This window comes from Somniosus microcephalus, chromosome 1 (assembly GCF_052327205.1).
Source record: "Somniosus microcephalus isolate GS21.2 chromosome 1, FLI_Smic_1.0, whole genome shotgun sequence".
In the NCBI taxonomy this organism is placed as follows: domain Eukaryota; kingdom Metazoa; phylum Chordata; class Chondrichthyes; order Squaliformes; family Somniosidae; genus Somniosus; species Somniosus microcephalus.
The window spans coordinates 167,832,251-167,849,299 of NC_140987.1; the positions used below are offsets into that span (position 1 = coordinate 167,832,251).

At 40.7% G+C, this 17,049-nt stretch overlaps 1 protein-coding gene across 2 annotated transcripts in view; it reads right to left on the reverse strand.

Annotated features, from left to right (window-relative positions):
- mcc (MCC regulator of WNT signaling pathway) overlaps positions 1-17,049 on the reverse strand; it is a 450,686-nt gene that overhangs the window by 301,403 nt on the left and 132,234 nt on the right. The window contains exon 1 of one of the 2 annotated variants that reach the window (XM_085987125.1): positions 6,533-9,090. The exons of the other annotated variant lie outside the window; for it this stretch is intronic. Within the exon in view, the coding sequence (XP_085843251.1) occupies positions 6,533-6,643 (111 nt within the window). The 5' untranslated portion in view covers positions 6,644-9,090. Of the gene's footprint in view, positions 1-6,532; positions 9,091-17,049 lie in introns of those variants that run through there. 2 annotated transcript variants of the gene reach the window in all.

A 17,049-nucleotide genomic window follows, 5' to 3' on the forward strand; every position in this document is an offset into this window, starting at 1 on the left:
TGCGCCCAAACGGCTGCCGGCGCTGCTGAAAGCTGTTTGCGCCTGAAAACTGGCGCTACGCGCTGAATTGCGGCGCTATTCCGGCGCCCGCTGCGGTGCGGCAGGTTCGGGAAGTGCAGGCCTCCTCCTTCCCTTAAGGAGGAGCTGCCTGCACCCGGCCGCGGCCCGCGAAAATCATTGTAAAAATGAGCCCGGCACCTCGGACAAGTGCCGGGCTTGCATCTGTCCCGGGGGGGGGGGGGGGGGGGGGAGAAGTCCGGGGAGGGAGCTGCGGCCAGGCGGCCGGCCGCCACGGGGCCTTTAATGCGCCGGCGCAAAGTCCAGTAAGGCACCTCTGCCAGAACGTTGCTTGCGGCTGCCACGGGCGAGGCGGCCGCAAGTCAATTTCGGAGTTCGGGCGGGTTACCGTGGCAACCGGGACGCTGCGCACATCGATGACGTCATCGGTGCCGGCGCAGCGCTAACGGCCTAACGCCGATTTAGGGACCCACTCAATTTCCAAACTGGCCATAACTCCGGCGCTAGGCCCTCTAGCGCCCCAAAAGCGGCGCTAAGCCTACCGAATTTCTAGGCCCATGTTTTTAATTGCGGTGGATGCACATTCTAAATGGCCAGAAGTGATTAAGATGACTACCACTACCTCGGAAAAGACGATCGCGGTGCTAAGAACGATATTTGCAAGAAATGGATTGCCAGAACAAATATGTTCAGACAACGGACCGCAGTTCATGTCAGAAGAATTCCAGAAATTCATGAAGAAGAATGGGGTGAAACATTATACCTCTGCCCCATATCATCCGGCTACAAACGGGTTGGCCGAGAGATTTGTACAAACGTTCAAAAAAGCAATAAAGGCCATGAGCGAAGATCAGATTCCGCTACAACACAAGGTGGACAAATTCCTACTGGCATATCGAAACGCCACTCATGCAGTGACAAACCAAAGTCCTGCCATGATGTTCTATAACAGGAGGTTGCGGCCCAGGTTGGACTTGTTAAAACCAAATGTGCGGAGGGAAGTTGAAAACAAACAGTTCCAGCATATAAATAACAAGACCACTCGGAGTTTCGAAATAGGACAACCAGTGTTAGCCCGGGACTATAAAAACGAGAAATGGCAATCTGGAACAATTCGGGCCAGACAAGGACCCCTGATGTACACGGTAGATACTGGTGAAAATGTAATACGGCGTCATGCTGACCAACTGGTAGAATCGAGAACAAAGGTCGAACCCATGGTTACGGCAGAGACAACCGTGGAAGAAGTTAGTGAACCTGAAGCATCTACCTCAGAAGTGAATGTACCTGAGGATGATGTCCAATCCATAAGAGATCAACTAGATGAGTCACCCCAGCAACGAGAATCAGAGACCCCTGAAAGGCGTTATCCAACTCGAATCAGGAGGCCTCCTCAGAGACTGAATCTTTGAACTGTTTTGCATGAAGTTGTATATATATATATATCTATATGTTATTATGTTATGTTAAATGGGGATATAACTATTAAGCTAAAAAGGGAGGATTGTGGTGTATGTAACCTGTTCCACCTTAAGAGAACTACCTTAAGAGATGTACTACTTTCTCTTGGCTGCTGTATACTGTAATACCGGTGGTGACCACACCGGTATATAAACGTTGTGTAGGGATTTGCTGGGCAGTTCAGCCCTGACCTCCGAATAGTAAAGACCTGTTAAAGTTATTCTTGTGGTCTGTGTCCAGTGATTTATAATAAGCATAACTGGGACACACAGACTTAACACACACTAGTGGATTACAAGAGATAGATGGCACACTACAACAACTTGCATTTATAAAGTGCCTTTAATATAGAAAATATCCAAAGGTGCTTACAGAAGGTAGGGGAGAAAAAAAGATAAAGCAATAAAGGAACAGACAATGAACAATGGTGCTATAGTTAGCATAGGGGACAGAAGGCTTGGTCAAAAAGATGGGTTTTGAGAAGGCTTTTAAAAGGTGGAGAGAAAACGGAACACCTTAAAGAGTTTAAGGAAGGAATTCCAAAGAGAAGGGCAGGAGCAGCTGAAGGCCGTGCCATCAACTGTGAGTGGGAAATACACAAAATACTGAGTCAGATAACCAGAGAGTGCAGAACAGGATGTAAGTTTGGATGAACTTGCACATTTAGGGTGGGGTGGGGGTACAGAATGATTTGAAGAGCAAGACAAGAATTTTTAATTCAACACATTGTGGGACAAGCAGCCAATTTGGGTCAACAAGGATACGGTGTCATAGACAAGCTTGACTTCAAAAATGCAGATTCCCCTTAGTCTAACATAATACTACACAGGTAAATTTGATATTACAGACAGGGTGAGCTTTTGCGAGTGGCCAGTCTTGCTGTCAATCATCAAATTATTCTAGTGCTTTGAAGAAACAAATTTAAATGCTCTCCCTCGAATAGACTTTTGACTGGGAATTAGATACAGCAAAATATAGTCCCTCATAACAGCTGCCATCGTAATTCAGTGTTCTCCGCACTCTAATTGGTGAGCCCTTACTTCTCGAGCTCCCGTGATTTTAATTTTAAAACATCACAAGTGCTCTTAAGAGCTCAGACTGTCTAAGAGCAACACAAGAGTATTACACAAGAGATTACATAATACAAGTTAGGCAGCACTGCATCTTGCTTTTCAATAGTGTTTCAAATTACTTTGCATCTAAGGATCATTTAGGTCAATTTTTAAAATAATGAGTTGCACAATTGGTCAATGTACTTCAACCAGAGCTTGTGGCTAAACTGTTCCTCATACTGATAAGTCTCACAAGCAGAAGGTGCTTATTCATCCTGTAAAGATTAATACAGTAGTACTGTACCTCCAAAATAATCTTATATAAAGCTGAATATCCCATACCTTTTATTAAAAAAAAAATCCACATTAGTTCATAACCCTACTAGACATTCCAAACATTGGCATAACCATAGGGGAGAGGGGCAAGGGAATGAGTGGAACATACCTCTTCCAAAGCTTTGTGGCATGGGTAATGTGCTACTATGACCCATGTTCCCAATCCCAGATTTGTGTCGGATATCTTTCACCACAACCCCCCCCCCCGACCCCAGGCCAACATTTCTTAAGTGGTTGCGCCTTTGCTCCTAAACAGCTGGAAATATTTTAATATCACACAGAGAAAGAATATAGTTGTGGCAAATATTCATCAGAAACCTGGAGATCATTACTTTCATTGGCATTTACTTAGACATTTTGTCCTATATTTAATCAAAATAATTGACTAGAGTTCTCTTTTTACACTATATGCTGCATCAATTTATCATATTTCATACATCATAGTAGCTACAGAACAACATCATTTAAATTGTCTATTACAAGTGTGACAATGGACTCAGTGAAATCTTGTACCAGTAATTTTACTCAACTGAAAGTATGAACGAACTAACGCTTCTGGTACCAATTTGCTATTGCAATGATTTAGTTTTTTAAAATCCTAAAAATAATCGTTTAATATAGTTGGTAAATTGCACAATAATCTAGAACTCATGTTTTTGTCCACAGATAGAGTTCCATCGTTGATACCATTCTCATTTAACATTTTTGTAAATCTTATTTTCACAAGCAGAGCAATTATACATTAATAGGCCTCCTCCTGAGGTCCCCACCATCAGAGAAGCCAGTCTTCAGCCAATTCGATTCACTCCATGTAATATCAAAAAACAGCTGGTTGCACTGGATACAGCAAAGGCTATGGGCCCCGATAACATCCCGGCTATAGTGCTGAAAACTTGTGCTCCAGAACTAGCAGTGCCTCTAGCCAAGCTGTTCCAGGACAGTTGCAACTCTGGCATCTACCCAACAAAATGGAAAATTGCCCAGCTATGTCCTGTCCACAAAAAGCAGGATAAATCCAATCTAGCCAATTAACACCCCATCAGCCTACTCTCAATCTTCAGGAAAGTGATGGAAGGTGTTGTCAACAGTGCTGTTAAATGGCACTCACCAATGCTTAGTTCGGTTACACCAGGGGCACTCTGCTCCAGACCTCATTACAGCCTTGGTTCAAACATGGACAAAAGAGCTGAATACTAGGAGGTGATGCGAGAGTGATTGCCCTTGATATCAAGGCAGTATTTGACAGAAATAAGAACAGAAAATGCTGGAAATACTCAGCAGGCCAGGCAGCATCCGTGGAGAGAGAAACAGAGTTAACGTTTCAGGTCTGGGACCCTTCATCAGAACTGGAAAAAGCTGGAGATGTAACAGATATTAAGCAGGTGCAGAGACAGGGGCTGGGGGGGGGGGGGGGGGGGGGGGTGAGGAGGGGAGGAAGGAATTGAAAGAACATGGATGCTGCCTGGCCTGCTGAGTATTTCCAGCATTTTCTGTTGTTATTTCAGATTTCCAGCATCCGCAGTATTTTGCTATTATATCAGTATTTGACAGAGTGTGGCATCAAGGAACCCTAGTAAAACTGAAGTCAATGGGAATCAGGGGCAAGCTCTCCACTGGCTGGAGTCATACCTAGCACAAAGGAAGATGGTTGTGGTTGTTGGAGGCTAATCATCTCAGTCCCAGGATATTGCTGCGGGAGTTCCTCAGAGCAGTGTTCTAGGCCCAACCACCTTCAGCTGCTTCATCAATGACCTTCCCTCAATCATAAGGTCAGAAGTGGGGATGTTTGCTGATGATTTCAGTGTTCAGTTCCATTTGCAACTTCTCAGGTAATGAAGTAGTAAGGCCTGGACAATATTCAGGCTTGGGCTTAAGAGGTAAGTAACAATCGAGCCACAAGTGCCAGGCAATGACCTTCGCCAAGAAGAGAGAGTCTAGCCACCTCCCTTTGGCATTCGACAGGATGATCAATGCTGAATCCCCCACCATCAACATCCTGGGGATCACCATTGACAGGAAGCTTAACTGGACCAGCCACAAAATTACTGTGGCTACAAGAGCAGGTCAGAGGCTGGGTATTCTGCAGCGAGTGACTCATCTCCCAACTCCCCAAAGCCTTTCCACCATGTACAAGGCACAAGTCAGGAGTGTGATGGCATACTCTTCTCTTGCCTGGATGAGTGCAGCTCCAACAACACTCAAGAAGCTCGACACCATCCAGGACAAAGCAGCCAACTTGATTGGCATCCCATCCACCACCGTAAACATTCACTCCCTCCACCACTGACGCACCGTGGCTGCAGTAAACACCATCTACAAGATGCACTGCAGCAACTCGCCAAGGCTTCTTTGACCGCACCTTCCAAACCCACGACCTCTACCACCTAGAAGGAAAAGGGAAGCAGGCGCATGGGAATACCATCACCTGCAAGTGCCCCTCCAAGTCACACTCCATCCTGACTTGGAAATATATCGCTGTTCCTTCATCGTTGCTGGGTCAAAATCCTGGAACACACTCCCTAACAGCACTATGGGAGTACCTTCACCACACTGACTGCAGCGGTTCAAGAAAGCGGCTTACCACCACCTTCTCAAGGGCAACTAGGAATGGGCAATAAATGCTGGCATTGCCAGCAATTCCCACATCCCATGAACAGATTTTTAAAAATCTCCCTCCATGTTTTACAAGAAAAGGCAAAGAGGTAAAGTTAAATCTATATAACTCAGTGGTTAAGCTGCAGTTAGGAGGAGGCCCATGAATGAATAAAAAAATTGCAATAGTATTAATGCCATGTAGGATTCTGTTTTAACAAAAAAGGTATTAGTTTACTGTGGTGAACGGTTCTAATTAAGGTATATTTAAATATCTGTTGGGATTTGAATACAAGCTTCACCCCATTTGTCGTGCCAAACCATAGTAATTTATCCAACTTAAACAACAAAAAAATGGGGGTAATATAGAAAACACCACTTTTCTCCCCAAACGCAAACACACAATGAATACATAGTTAAAATGTACGTGAAAAAAGCTAAGTCCACTTTTGATAACTAATGACTAGACATTAAATTTACAGAACAAAATCAAACGTTGTTTCCAAGACAAAATCCTTACTTCAGCAAAAGTGAAATATTTTGGGGTGAGTGGGAGGGTTATTAAAGAGGCCATATAAGGAAAAGGACTTGTAGTTGGTCTTTGGTTGCAACATTAAACTCTCCTACAGCCTTCACTTCCTGACCCTTCCCCCAGTTAAGAAAACAATCAAATCCATCCTGGCATCTGGAATATCACTGTCTGCTAAACGGAAGAGAGGAGGAAGACTAAAGCCGCCGTCGGTATTTGTAATTTACTGCCAACTTTAATTGGAAGTTTTGTAGCCTATATTGAACTTAATGAATTTAGCTAACTTTAATGAGTATAACGATACAAATCTCTGAATTATTTCTATACTCAAAAAAATATTTCCTGCAATATACCCTTAAATGTCTCAACAGCTTTGCCTGACCAACTGACATTCCTGACAAAGCTAAACACATGCCGTGCCAATGCAAAAACATGCAGATCATTTCCTGACTAATGCTGTAAGCTTCAAAAGTCCAAAGATGCACAAAGTCCATTAAAGTTTCATCTTCCCCACAATCCTCTTCCATAGTTATTCAGCTCTCACCTCATTTTTTTCTGTTGTTGAATCAGTTCCACATTTAACAGCAACTCCAGAGCTCATAGTGCTGGCTTTTCGTGTGCAGAATTGAAATGTTCCAGAATTTAAGCCACACATACAGTGCAAATGCTTCCAGCTTCTCTGCCTGCTACATTCCAGTAAAGCCAGCCATTTTCAACCCAAAACGGACTCGCAGCCTGAATTAATGATGCAAGCCTGCTGACATTCTCCACAAGCCAAACATCTTCCACTTAAAAAATAATTCAGCGTAGAGTAACACATCGTCTCAGAGTGTGATAACATGGGTTGAACAATTAATGATCTGTTGGTTAAAAATTTTCAGAAGTTGTCCAGCCCCCGCTGTTATGCTATCTTAGAAGACAAGTCAGTGTTACAGTACCTCCCCCACAGTTTGTTCTGCTGTTTAGCTGCTAGATTGAAGGCACCTCCCAGAGGAACTGAAAGTACTGCCTATTTGGTGGGTTTGTCGTGCATGCAGCAGTTCCAGCAGCAAGCCATCCATCTCCTTCACCGAAAGAAAGGTTTGTTTTCAGAAATTAGATTTCTGCTGTTTAATCCCAAGTTTGCAGCTTTTAAGCACTGTAAATGTAGGTCATTTATAGATTAAAGACAGCTTTCTCTGCCTGCTATATAGGAGGGAGTGTGTGGCAAAGTCCTCATCAGTAATGGATGCTGCTTTCTTTGGAAATTGCCCATAAACTGCATATGTAAAAGGAGTATATACCTAATTAAATCCAAATGAGGGTGTCAGTTTTTTTTAAACAATTTAGAAATCCTTCATTACGATTCTCATTTTGCTCTCCTCAAAAGACACTTTCACGACATCCCATTTACTTGAAAAGCAACATTTATTCTGGTGACAGCAAATGGTTAGCAACTCTGCACTGACTTAGTCAGTACATTCTGATACATGGACAAGACACACAAACTATAAAGATACACATTTTGAAGTACTGTATTAGATTTTTCCATCCATAGTACAAATCCTTCCAAGAAGCAGTTTACCCTCACTAGTAGAGCATGAATTTTTTATACTGCTCCAAAATTATGTATTTATGTGATGCACCAAAAAAACTCACATGAAAACATTTCAGCAGAATTGTAAGTGTTCATTCAACCATGAGATTATTTGTAATAAAGACAAATTCCAACCAGAACAACATTTAGCAAGCATTTTAGTTATTTAGTTATTTCATCACAGCATCTCTAAAAAATCTCCTTTAAACCTAATGAATAATTCTATCAATTCTGCGTGTTAAATACAACAGTATGAAGCTTTTTCGCTGAAACTGCTGATGATCCCTCCATTAACAAACAACAGGCAAAGCTGTGATTCCCGATCCTGGTTTAATTTGGTAAACCCAAGCCTGGGTTAATTTGGTAAACCCAAGCCTGGGTTCCGGATTTTGAGTCATTAATCCTTCACATAATCATTTGAAAATGAAAACCTTGTGTGGTTAACGATGTGAAGCAGGTGCTATAGTTGCAAACATTTAAACTCAAACCATTCCAGGATTACCAGGACAAAATTAAATAAAAGTATACAATGTCCCGATAAATTGTAAAAGCAAAAATTAGAATTCAAATAGCTTTACAAACTGCTAAGTATTAACCGTGTACAATTATATTTTAAGCTAAAGGGCTCACTTCATAAGTTTCCAAGCAGCATTTGGTTAGTTTATCTGGCTGCATAAATATTCAAGACATCTCTAAAGCACTGAATTCTTTGACTACTTTATAAATTAATATTGCATGAGATGGCTCACCAGGCTTGCAAAAGTACATCTTGTTTTCTGGCATTCCATTACAACAATTCTACATTGAGAAATTGCAGCAGAACATCAAATAAGAGAGTTATGGAAATGTCATCAACTTAGCAAGAGACGATGCACATCCTTCTTCTCCCTGCTCTCTCTCTTTCTCTCTGCTGCACCAAGCCTATCCTAGCTCATGGAAAAACTGCAACATACTAAAATCAATAATGTTATAATGATACCATCAAACAGGCTATCATCCATTTCATTTAGTTGTCCTAAATGCTGCAATCCACTGGAAGGTCTGATTTGGATGTGTGATTTTCCAGCAATCTGTGACCACGGTCTTTGAAATTTCAATACTGAGCAACTTCTTGCTAAATGGTATGAATTTTAACAATGCAGTCCAGCAGAAAACTTTTATCCAGATTGACTAAGGAACCCTCCTAATTTGGAGAACTTTGGATAAGCTGAGGGCAATTTCTATTTTAAAATATAAATATATACAGAACACGAGAGATGAGCCTAGAGTTGCTTTACCAAAAAAGTTTTGATAAAGTTACATTATATTTTGCACTGGATTTAACATAGAAGTATCAAATAATGGAATCTAAGCAAGCACTAATGCGGTTTTACAAACTGTTAAAACACCTTTTTCTTCTTACCTATGAATGATTAGGCTGGAATAATTTCCCATGTTGGCTTAAAGTGAGAAACTAGCAGGAATCTTATAAAAATCTTTAGCAGGCAAAAACTAAAGCTTTAAAGTGCTTTAGTGTATTCCACACAAATACAAAGGTATTTATAGATATAGAATTTTTAATGCACAGTTAATATGATAATCAAATAAATAAACCACTTTCCACTCAGTACCCTATCTTGATAACAGCCCACCCACCAAAGAACCGATCATTTCCAAATACTTTCTACACGACTGGCAGCATTGTTTAAGTACTTGGCCCTCAGTACTAAAATTTATACTCTATTATTTTCTTTGAAATGTAGTCACTGATACTTGCCAAGTGAAAAACCCTAAGCCAATTCAAGGAAAATAATCTAGGAAATTCTTCTCCACCCTTCAAAAGTGATCAAAATGAATTCCAGGAAGCCAGTGACCATGAGGTATATCACCCAATACCTTACCTACCTTTTGTGCACTGATCAACTACAGCAAGGAACCTATCCCTATCCCGCTCCTTTTGAATGTTTGTAGCAAATTCACACTTACTGCACCAACCAGGAACTTGTTCCATAGGTCGACGATACTAAGCTTACATAACTTGTCCTCCCTAACCTATCTAATTTAAGTATCCACATTATGGTCCCTTCATTATTTTAAAAACCTCTAGGGCCCTCCTCCAAACCTTTTCCAAGACCTCTATAACACACATCATATGAGGTGACCAAAACTGGATATAGTGTTCGAGATGAGGCCTAACCAAGGGCTTATACAATGACAATATTGTGCTTTTTTGTTTTATATTGAATCGCTCTGGTAATAAACCTTAATATTCCATTTGCTTTTGTTATAGGGTCGCAACACTGGTGGTGAACCTTCAGAGACTCATGTACGATAATGCTCAAGTCAATATCCTGATCAACAGAACTTAGTTCAGAACCTTGTATGTTATACACATGGTTGGCTTTATCACTACGTACATGGAGCTTTTACCATTGCTGGAACTGGATGGACCTTCCGTGGCATCAGGGAAAGTCCTAGCCAGTCATAAATTCAACTTTTGCACTAACTCCTTCTGCTTTAAAACTTGCGATGGCCGTGAACAGTTCTGCTGTTGCCAAATCCATGTCCCCGTATAAATGGGCATATTCAGCAACAAAAGTACCAGGTTATTAATCAGGCACAAGATTTCTTGGTTTTAATTAACACAATATAGGAGTCAATGAAATGTTACTTTTCCTGAAATAAGAGAGCCATTTTCAACTAATTCCTAAAGCTTTACAATTGCTTAGATTTGTATTTTGCACCTGAGCATTTGCCTACTGAATTATAAAAGTTGCTGAGGTACACAGAAGTCAACTGAATTGGTGCTTTCATAACAGAGTGAAGGTTAACTGAAGTTAGTTTTACATTTAAAAAAATATTGTTTCCAAGTTCAACAACCCTAGTTTGCTCATAAATGTTTATGAAGTTTAGAGGGTGGGTCCACCAACAGCCCACATCTCTTCCTGCCATTGTTTCAAAAATTGTAGTTAACTATTTAAAATCCATGTTCCAATCAATTTGGATGGGTATCTTCTGCATGAATGTAATTTTTATGAAATTTATTAAAAGTGTTATAATCGGTTTCTTGTGCATAATGAGAGAACAGTTAGTTTGCAACAAGTAATTCAGAGGGATACATTATTTTTGTAACAAGCACAATGTAAACCTGATCAGTATAATCAAAATAACAAAATTGTTTGGAACCAGACATCTATTTAACAAAATGTACCAGTATAAAATATATCAGAATATTGTATGACCCTCACCCCAACCCAACCCCCCAACCTTCAGCCCAAAAACCTGAAAATAAAATTAGCACCTGCAAACAAGGTGAGCATCAACATTACCACTGACCTTTTCTTTCCAACTCCTGGTCTGCTACTTTGTTCTCTTAGATTAGCTGTTTGATACACTCTCCTCCTTATGCTTAATTTGGGGAAATATATAAAATAAATGCAACACATTTATATACAAATAATCCGGATGATATAGCACTGACCACTACACTACTATTTAGCAAAGAAGAGTGGCAATTAATGTAAAGGAAATAGCAATGGTTTTTATAAGCATAACATAGGTAAAAGTACAGTCAAAGAATAGGAATCTTGTACTTGAGAATGAAAGAATATCAGTGATCCTTAGCAATATTTTGCCTCAATTTTTGCAGAGGAAGGTGTCAAAGGGGTTCAAGGAGTACCTGAGGAGGGTGCGGAAGAGTCACTACTGTGGTTAGCAAATGGAGAATAAAGAGGCATAGACTCAGGAGCATCACTGGAAGATGAGAGAGGTTAGAAGAAATGTTTTCACACAGAGGGTTACTAGAATACAGGTTGCTTTACAATAAATAGGTACTAAGCAAAAAGTATATAATTTAAAAATAAATCAGTTACGTATTTCATAATAAAGAATATAAATGGAAAGGGCAGGGAAATGAGATCACAGCAGATAGCTCCAGTTGCTAGCACAGATGCCGTAGGCAAAATTGCATCCTTCTGTACTGTATTTTCTCAGAATTTTCACCTTTTTCCTTCACTCTACTCTGCTCATCATCCATCTCTGCACTCTACTCTTCTGGACTGTTAGCCAGCTTGTATGTCAACACAGAGACATTCAGGGCTGACTGTCAGGGAAGCACTTGAGTTGGGCAAGCAAGCAGTTAAGCCAAAAAGTACTTGGACAGGTGAAAGAGCAGGCAGACAAGGAACCACTTGGGCCAGGTAGGCAAGAGACTTCAGCAGCTTGGTCAAAGTCATTCCTAGTCTACCCTGTCCAACCAGAGTCCTTTCCACTTGCACTTTTCTCCTCCGCTGTTTTCATTTTCAGCTCCTTTACTGTACAACAGCTGATGAGAAAAATGCAGAGGGGGAAGGACTTGGGCGGGATTGATTTAGAGTGGGCCAGATCAGGCCAAGCTACAGGAAACTCTCTTTTAACCGGCACCTAAATAACCGGAAACCTCTGTTAACCGGCAAAATTCAGGAGTAGGTTCAGGTAAGTTTTACTTCATATTAGTGGCAGTTCCTGGATCTGTGGCTGTGTAACTGGGGTTCGTGCACTTGTTGCTAAGCAACAGGGACGCTTGGTCTGTGGCTGGAGTTCCTGCACATGTTGCTAAGCAACAGGGAAGCCTGGATTTGTTGCTGTGTACAGAGCTCTCGTACCTTTTAACTATACCACTCTGTAATCTGGACTTTTTGATAAGCTGGCACCACGCCGGTCCCGTTGGTGCCGGATAATAAAGAGTTTCCTGTACAAGGAACTCCAGAAAAGGATTCAGTTATATTTAGGCAAACTGATATTTAACTGAAAATGATGAATTGTTGGTAAATCACCAATTTTTGCCATGCAGAGGTGTAGCACCTTTGAAAAGGATAATGCAACAGATATAGTAATTATGTGGACTAATCAATCCCTCATGGTATTGTACACACTGGATGTCCAGACCAACTGTAGTCTTCAGATGAAGGAGAGTTAAAGAGCAAGGAATAATTGGACCAGAGCATTCAAATGTAATCCTGTTGCCATTTTAAAGTCATATATTTTGTCCTTATTTTTATAATACTTGGATTTTATATTATTTATAGCTAGATAGCACAACATATGACAATTTGAGAAGCATGCTATGGTGAGACATACCTCCCGTCCCCTTTGTAGTATAAACTGGAAGTAAGGAAACATATCACTGACAATTAAATAAAGCTGTCAATTATCCATGGGATCAAATACATAGTATGTGTATATATGTAAATAAATAAAGAAATAAGTGTATATATTAAAAAATATGGAATACAGTGGCTATTTATATATTTTCAGAAGGCCTTTGATAGGTGCTACATAAGTGATAGCAAAAGAAAATGCATTAAAGAGAATATAGCCATAATGGATAGAGAAATGACCAAGGAACAGAAAAACAAGAGTAGAGGTAAATGGATGTCTTTCAGATTGGAGGGATTTTGGTTAATGATATGCCCCAAATATCTGTGCTGGGATCACATCTGTTTTCCAGTTATCTAAAATGATTTTAATATGGATGACAAAAATGATGCATTTTTGTCTGTGATAGATTATTGATTTGAAATCCTTATTAATAGTAACAGCACGAGAGGTTAGAAACCTAGGTTCACACAGAAAATTGCCAGCCTTTTCAATGCACAAAAGCTCAATCTAGACGAGTTATCTGTAGTAGCAACGATGAGACATGCATTTAAAATGAATAAGTATGTGGCTGATGGTCTGACCCATTGTGTTCCCAGATGCAGTTGCAGACAGATGACAAGTTGATGCCAGACCTGAGAGTGGGAGGGTGAAGCCAATGATTCTTTATAGACCCTTTGACTGACAGCTCTGTGGCGAAAAGTTCCTATTTGTGGATTTATCTGGGGCTGCCTGAGCCCAGATTCAATCTTATGTTGAGACATAACTCAGAAGTGTGTTGGTTGATTTAATGCATCAAGAAGGATAGCAAAGTTTGTAAATGACTGTAAATATACTGTTTGTATTGAAAACTGTTCAGTTACCTGTTCTATTCTTGTTGGTTTACAGTGAGCACTGATCTGCTAGATTGCATAACCAATCCATCTACTGAAGATGGGAATCATGTGGTGGGTCACATGGTGCTTTCGATTAAACTACAGGAAACTTTGTGTGTTATCCGGAGACTAAATGTCCGGCAAGCTCGAGCCACCGGCAAAAATCAGGAGCCGTTTTGTTAGGTTTTTTTTCTTCTCGTGGCTTTTTTTTCTTCTCGTGACTTTTTTTTCCCCCAACAGTCAGGCTCTGCAAAGTCTCTCTGAAGCTGTTGCTAAGCGACAGAGACGCTTCCAAGGTACAGCCGACTGTTTAGAAGCTGTTGCTAAGCAACAGTGTTTGTTGCCAGATACGGATGCTTCAACATTAACGCTGGTTTGTCCGGCAGTTTTGAGGGAACGGCAACAGCTCGGTCCCGTCGGTGCCGGATAGCACAAAGTTTCCTGTACTATAATGACCAGGATCTCTGTTCAACCCCAGGATCTCTCTATTATTTACCTAGGTATTAGGCAGGTAAAGACACTTCACTTCAGTCAAAGACCATTTATAGGAGTCGTCAGTACCTAGCAAAAACCACAAAAATAAACATGAGGAATTATATCAAAGTTTGCTAATAGCACCAAATTAGGAAGTATGGCAAACTGTGAAGAAAAATACAAGATATTGCAGGAGGACTTAAAAAGGTTAGCAGAGCAGACAGATAGGTGGCAGGTACAGTTCCACGCAGGTAAATGTGAAGCAATACATTTTGGACAAGAGAATAGTGAAAGGAAGTATACCTTTATCAGAACAGAGCAACAGAAAAATCTAGGGAATCAGGTCTGTGGATTTTAAAATGATAGATATGCAGATAGAAAAAAACATAAATAGGCAAAGGGAATTTGAATTTTGAATACTAAAATCAAGACAGTGATGATGAATTGGTTTAATACTTTAATCAGGCCACAACTGCAGTAGTCTGAAGTTCTTGGCAGCCCATCATAGGAAGCATATAAAAGCCATGAAAGAGTAGATTGAAGATTCACTAGAATGATATCAGGAATGAGAGGTTATGAAGAAAGGGCTGACAAATTGGGGACAAAGATAATAAAGGCAGATCTAATACAGATTTTCAAAATTATGAAAGATTTCGAGTACACATCATGTTTCACTGGTTGCCAAATTGATACAAATCTGCAAAGACTCAAAATTATAATAACACAGGGAGAAACTAGAAGAATTCTTCTTACACACAGAGGGCTATTAGAACATAATAAACATTTGTGGTAAAGTATTCGAAGACAAACCATAACAAACAAACTTGCATTTGCATTGCAACTTATCACATCCTCAAAGCGAAGTGCAGTCACTACTATTTCGGCAAACAGGGCAGCCAATTTGCGCACAACAAAATCCCACAGACAGAACAAACCTTGGCTTAACATCTTATCCAAATCAGAGCACTTGTAATTGTAATATTCCATTAGTATTGCGCTGAAGTATCAGCTTTAGATTAGGTACTCAAGTCCGCAGTGGGAATTGAAACCAAAAGTTTCTGACTCAGAAGTTCGACTGTTATCAACTGAGCCAAGCTGACGCTTTATTTTAAAAAGGAAATTGGTTAAGTATTTGAAAATATAAAAATGTAGAAAAGCGGCAGGGAAATGGGTTTACAGTAGACAGCTCCAGTTCAAGAGCTTGCACCAGCACGGCCACTATGGGTGAAATGGCCTCCTCCTGTGCTGTATTCAAGGTTAGATTGAATAGGTGGATAATGGAAAAGGGTTGAAAGGATATGGGAACAGGTTGGGTAAAAGTGATTAATTATTTTTTCTAATGGAGGGTAAGCGCCGACGCAGACTGGTTGGGCCAAATGGTCGGTTTCTGTGATGTAACTTCTATGTATTAGTGTTGCAATATTATACAAAAAGCAAATTACTGCAGATGCTGGAAATTTGAAATAAAAACAAAAACATTTGGAAAATACTCTGAAGGTAGGGCAGCATCTGTGAAGAGAGGAAGGTAGAGTTAATATTTCAGGTCAATGACCAATCACCAGAACCCCTGGTGAAAGATCAACTAACTCAAACGTTAATCCTACCTTCCTCTCCCCTCAGGTGCTGCCTGACCTGCTGAGGGCTTTCTGTTTTTATTGCTATATTATCATTTTGTTTTCCAGCCTGTAGGGAAGTACAGGAAACTCTCTTTTTACCGGCATCTAAATAACCGGAAATCTCTCTTAACCGGCAAAATTCAGGAATAGGTTCAGGCAAGTTTTACTTCATATTAGTGGCCGTGTAACCGGGGTTCCTGGATCTGTGGCCGTGTAACCGGGGTTCCTGCACCTGTTGCCATGCAACAGGGACGCCTGGATCTGTGGCCGTGTATGGGGCTCTTGTACCTTAGTAAGCATACCTCTCTGTAATCCGGACTTTTTGATCAACTGGCACCACGCCGGTCCCGTCGGTGCCGGATAAAAAAAGAGTTTCCTGTATCTATCTTTTGCTTTTTGACTCAATATAGTTCAAAGTTATGCAACTGTGACCTTGACAAGAATAGTGTATTTAATATTAAAGTTCACCCTCTATAACATCAAAGTCTACACAGAATATAAGTGACAAAGCTTCACAAGCTATTTCTCCTACCTGTGAACTCCCTTCCAAATAAAAGTCTCCAAAATAAAACTGCGAGTCCACACGAACAATGACGGACAGGAAAAGACCCTCTGGTCCGTCCAGCCTGTCCCACACAGTTGTGATGACCTGTGCATCACAATATATACAATCCCCACGCCACCCAAAACCATGTGATCTCCTGGAAGAGGCCAAAAACAGATAAAAACCACAGCCAATTTGGGAGAAAAAATCTGAAATTACTCTCTAGTCCCCTTAGGTTATCAAAACTAATCCAGATGATCACTCTCGCCTCGATAACCCCATGCAGTACCTACCTTTTGTATGATGTCATCTCTGCCTCAGAAACAGGTCCAGCTCTCGCTTGAAGGAATTCAACAAATCAACACCACCACACGGGACGGCAGCCTGTTCGAGGTCCACTATTCTCTGAGAAAAGAACCACCTCCTGACATCTAACCTCAATCTGGCCTTATACAACTTAAAATTGTGACCCCTGGTCCTTCCTAACCTTCTATTTTGAACAAACTGTCTACTTGAACACAATCTATTCCCTTCTTCATCTTATAAACCTCGATCAAATCACCCCTCAAGTTTGCTTCTCTAAAGTCTAGAGTCCAAGCTCTTTTAGCCTATCTTAATAACCATGATGCTTTAAACTGGCAATTAATCTAGTAGCCCTTCTCTGCACCCTTTCCAAAGCCTCAATATCACCCACCATGTGAGGTCATCAAAACTGGACAGTATTCTAATTGTAAAAGGACAAAATAGTATGCTTTATCATAGTCAATTGTCCTATAAATGCAACCTTAGTCACTCTAGCTATTACTTCATGGCATTGCTCATGAACCTTTGAGATCTATGCACTAGAACGCCCAGATCGCC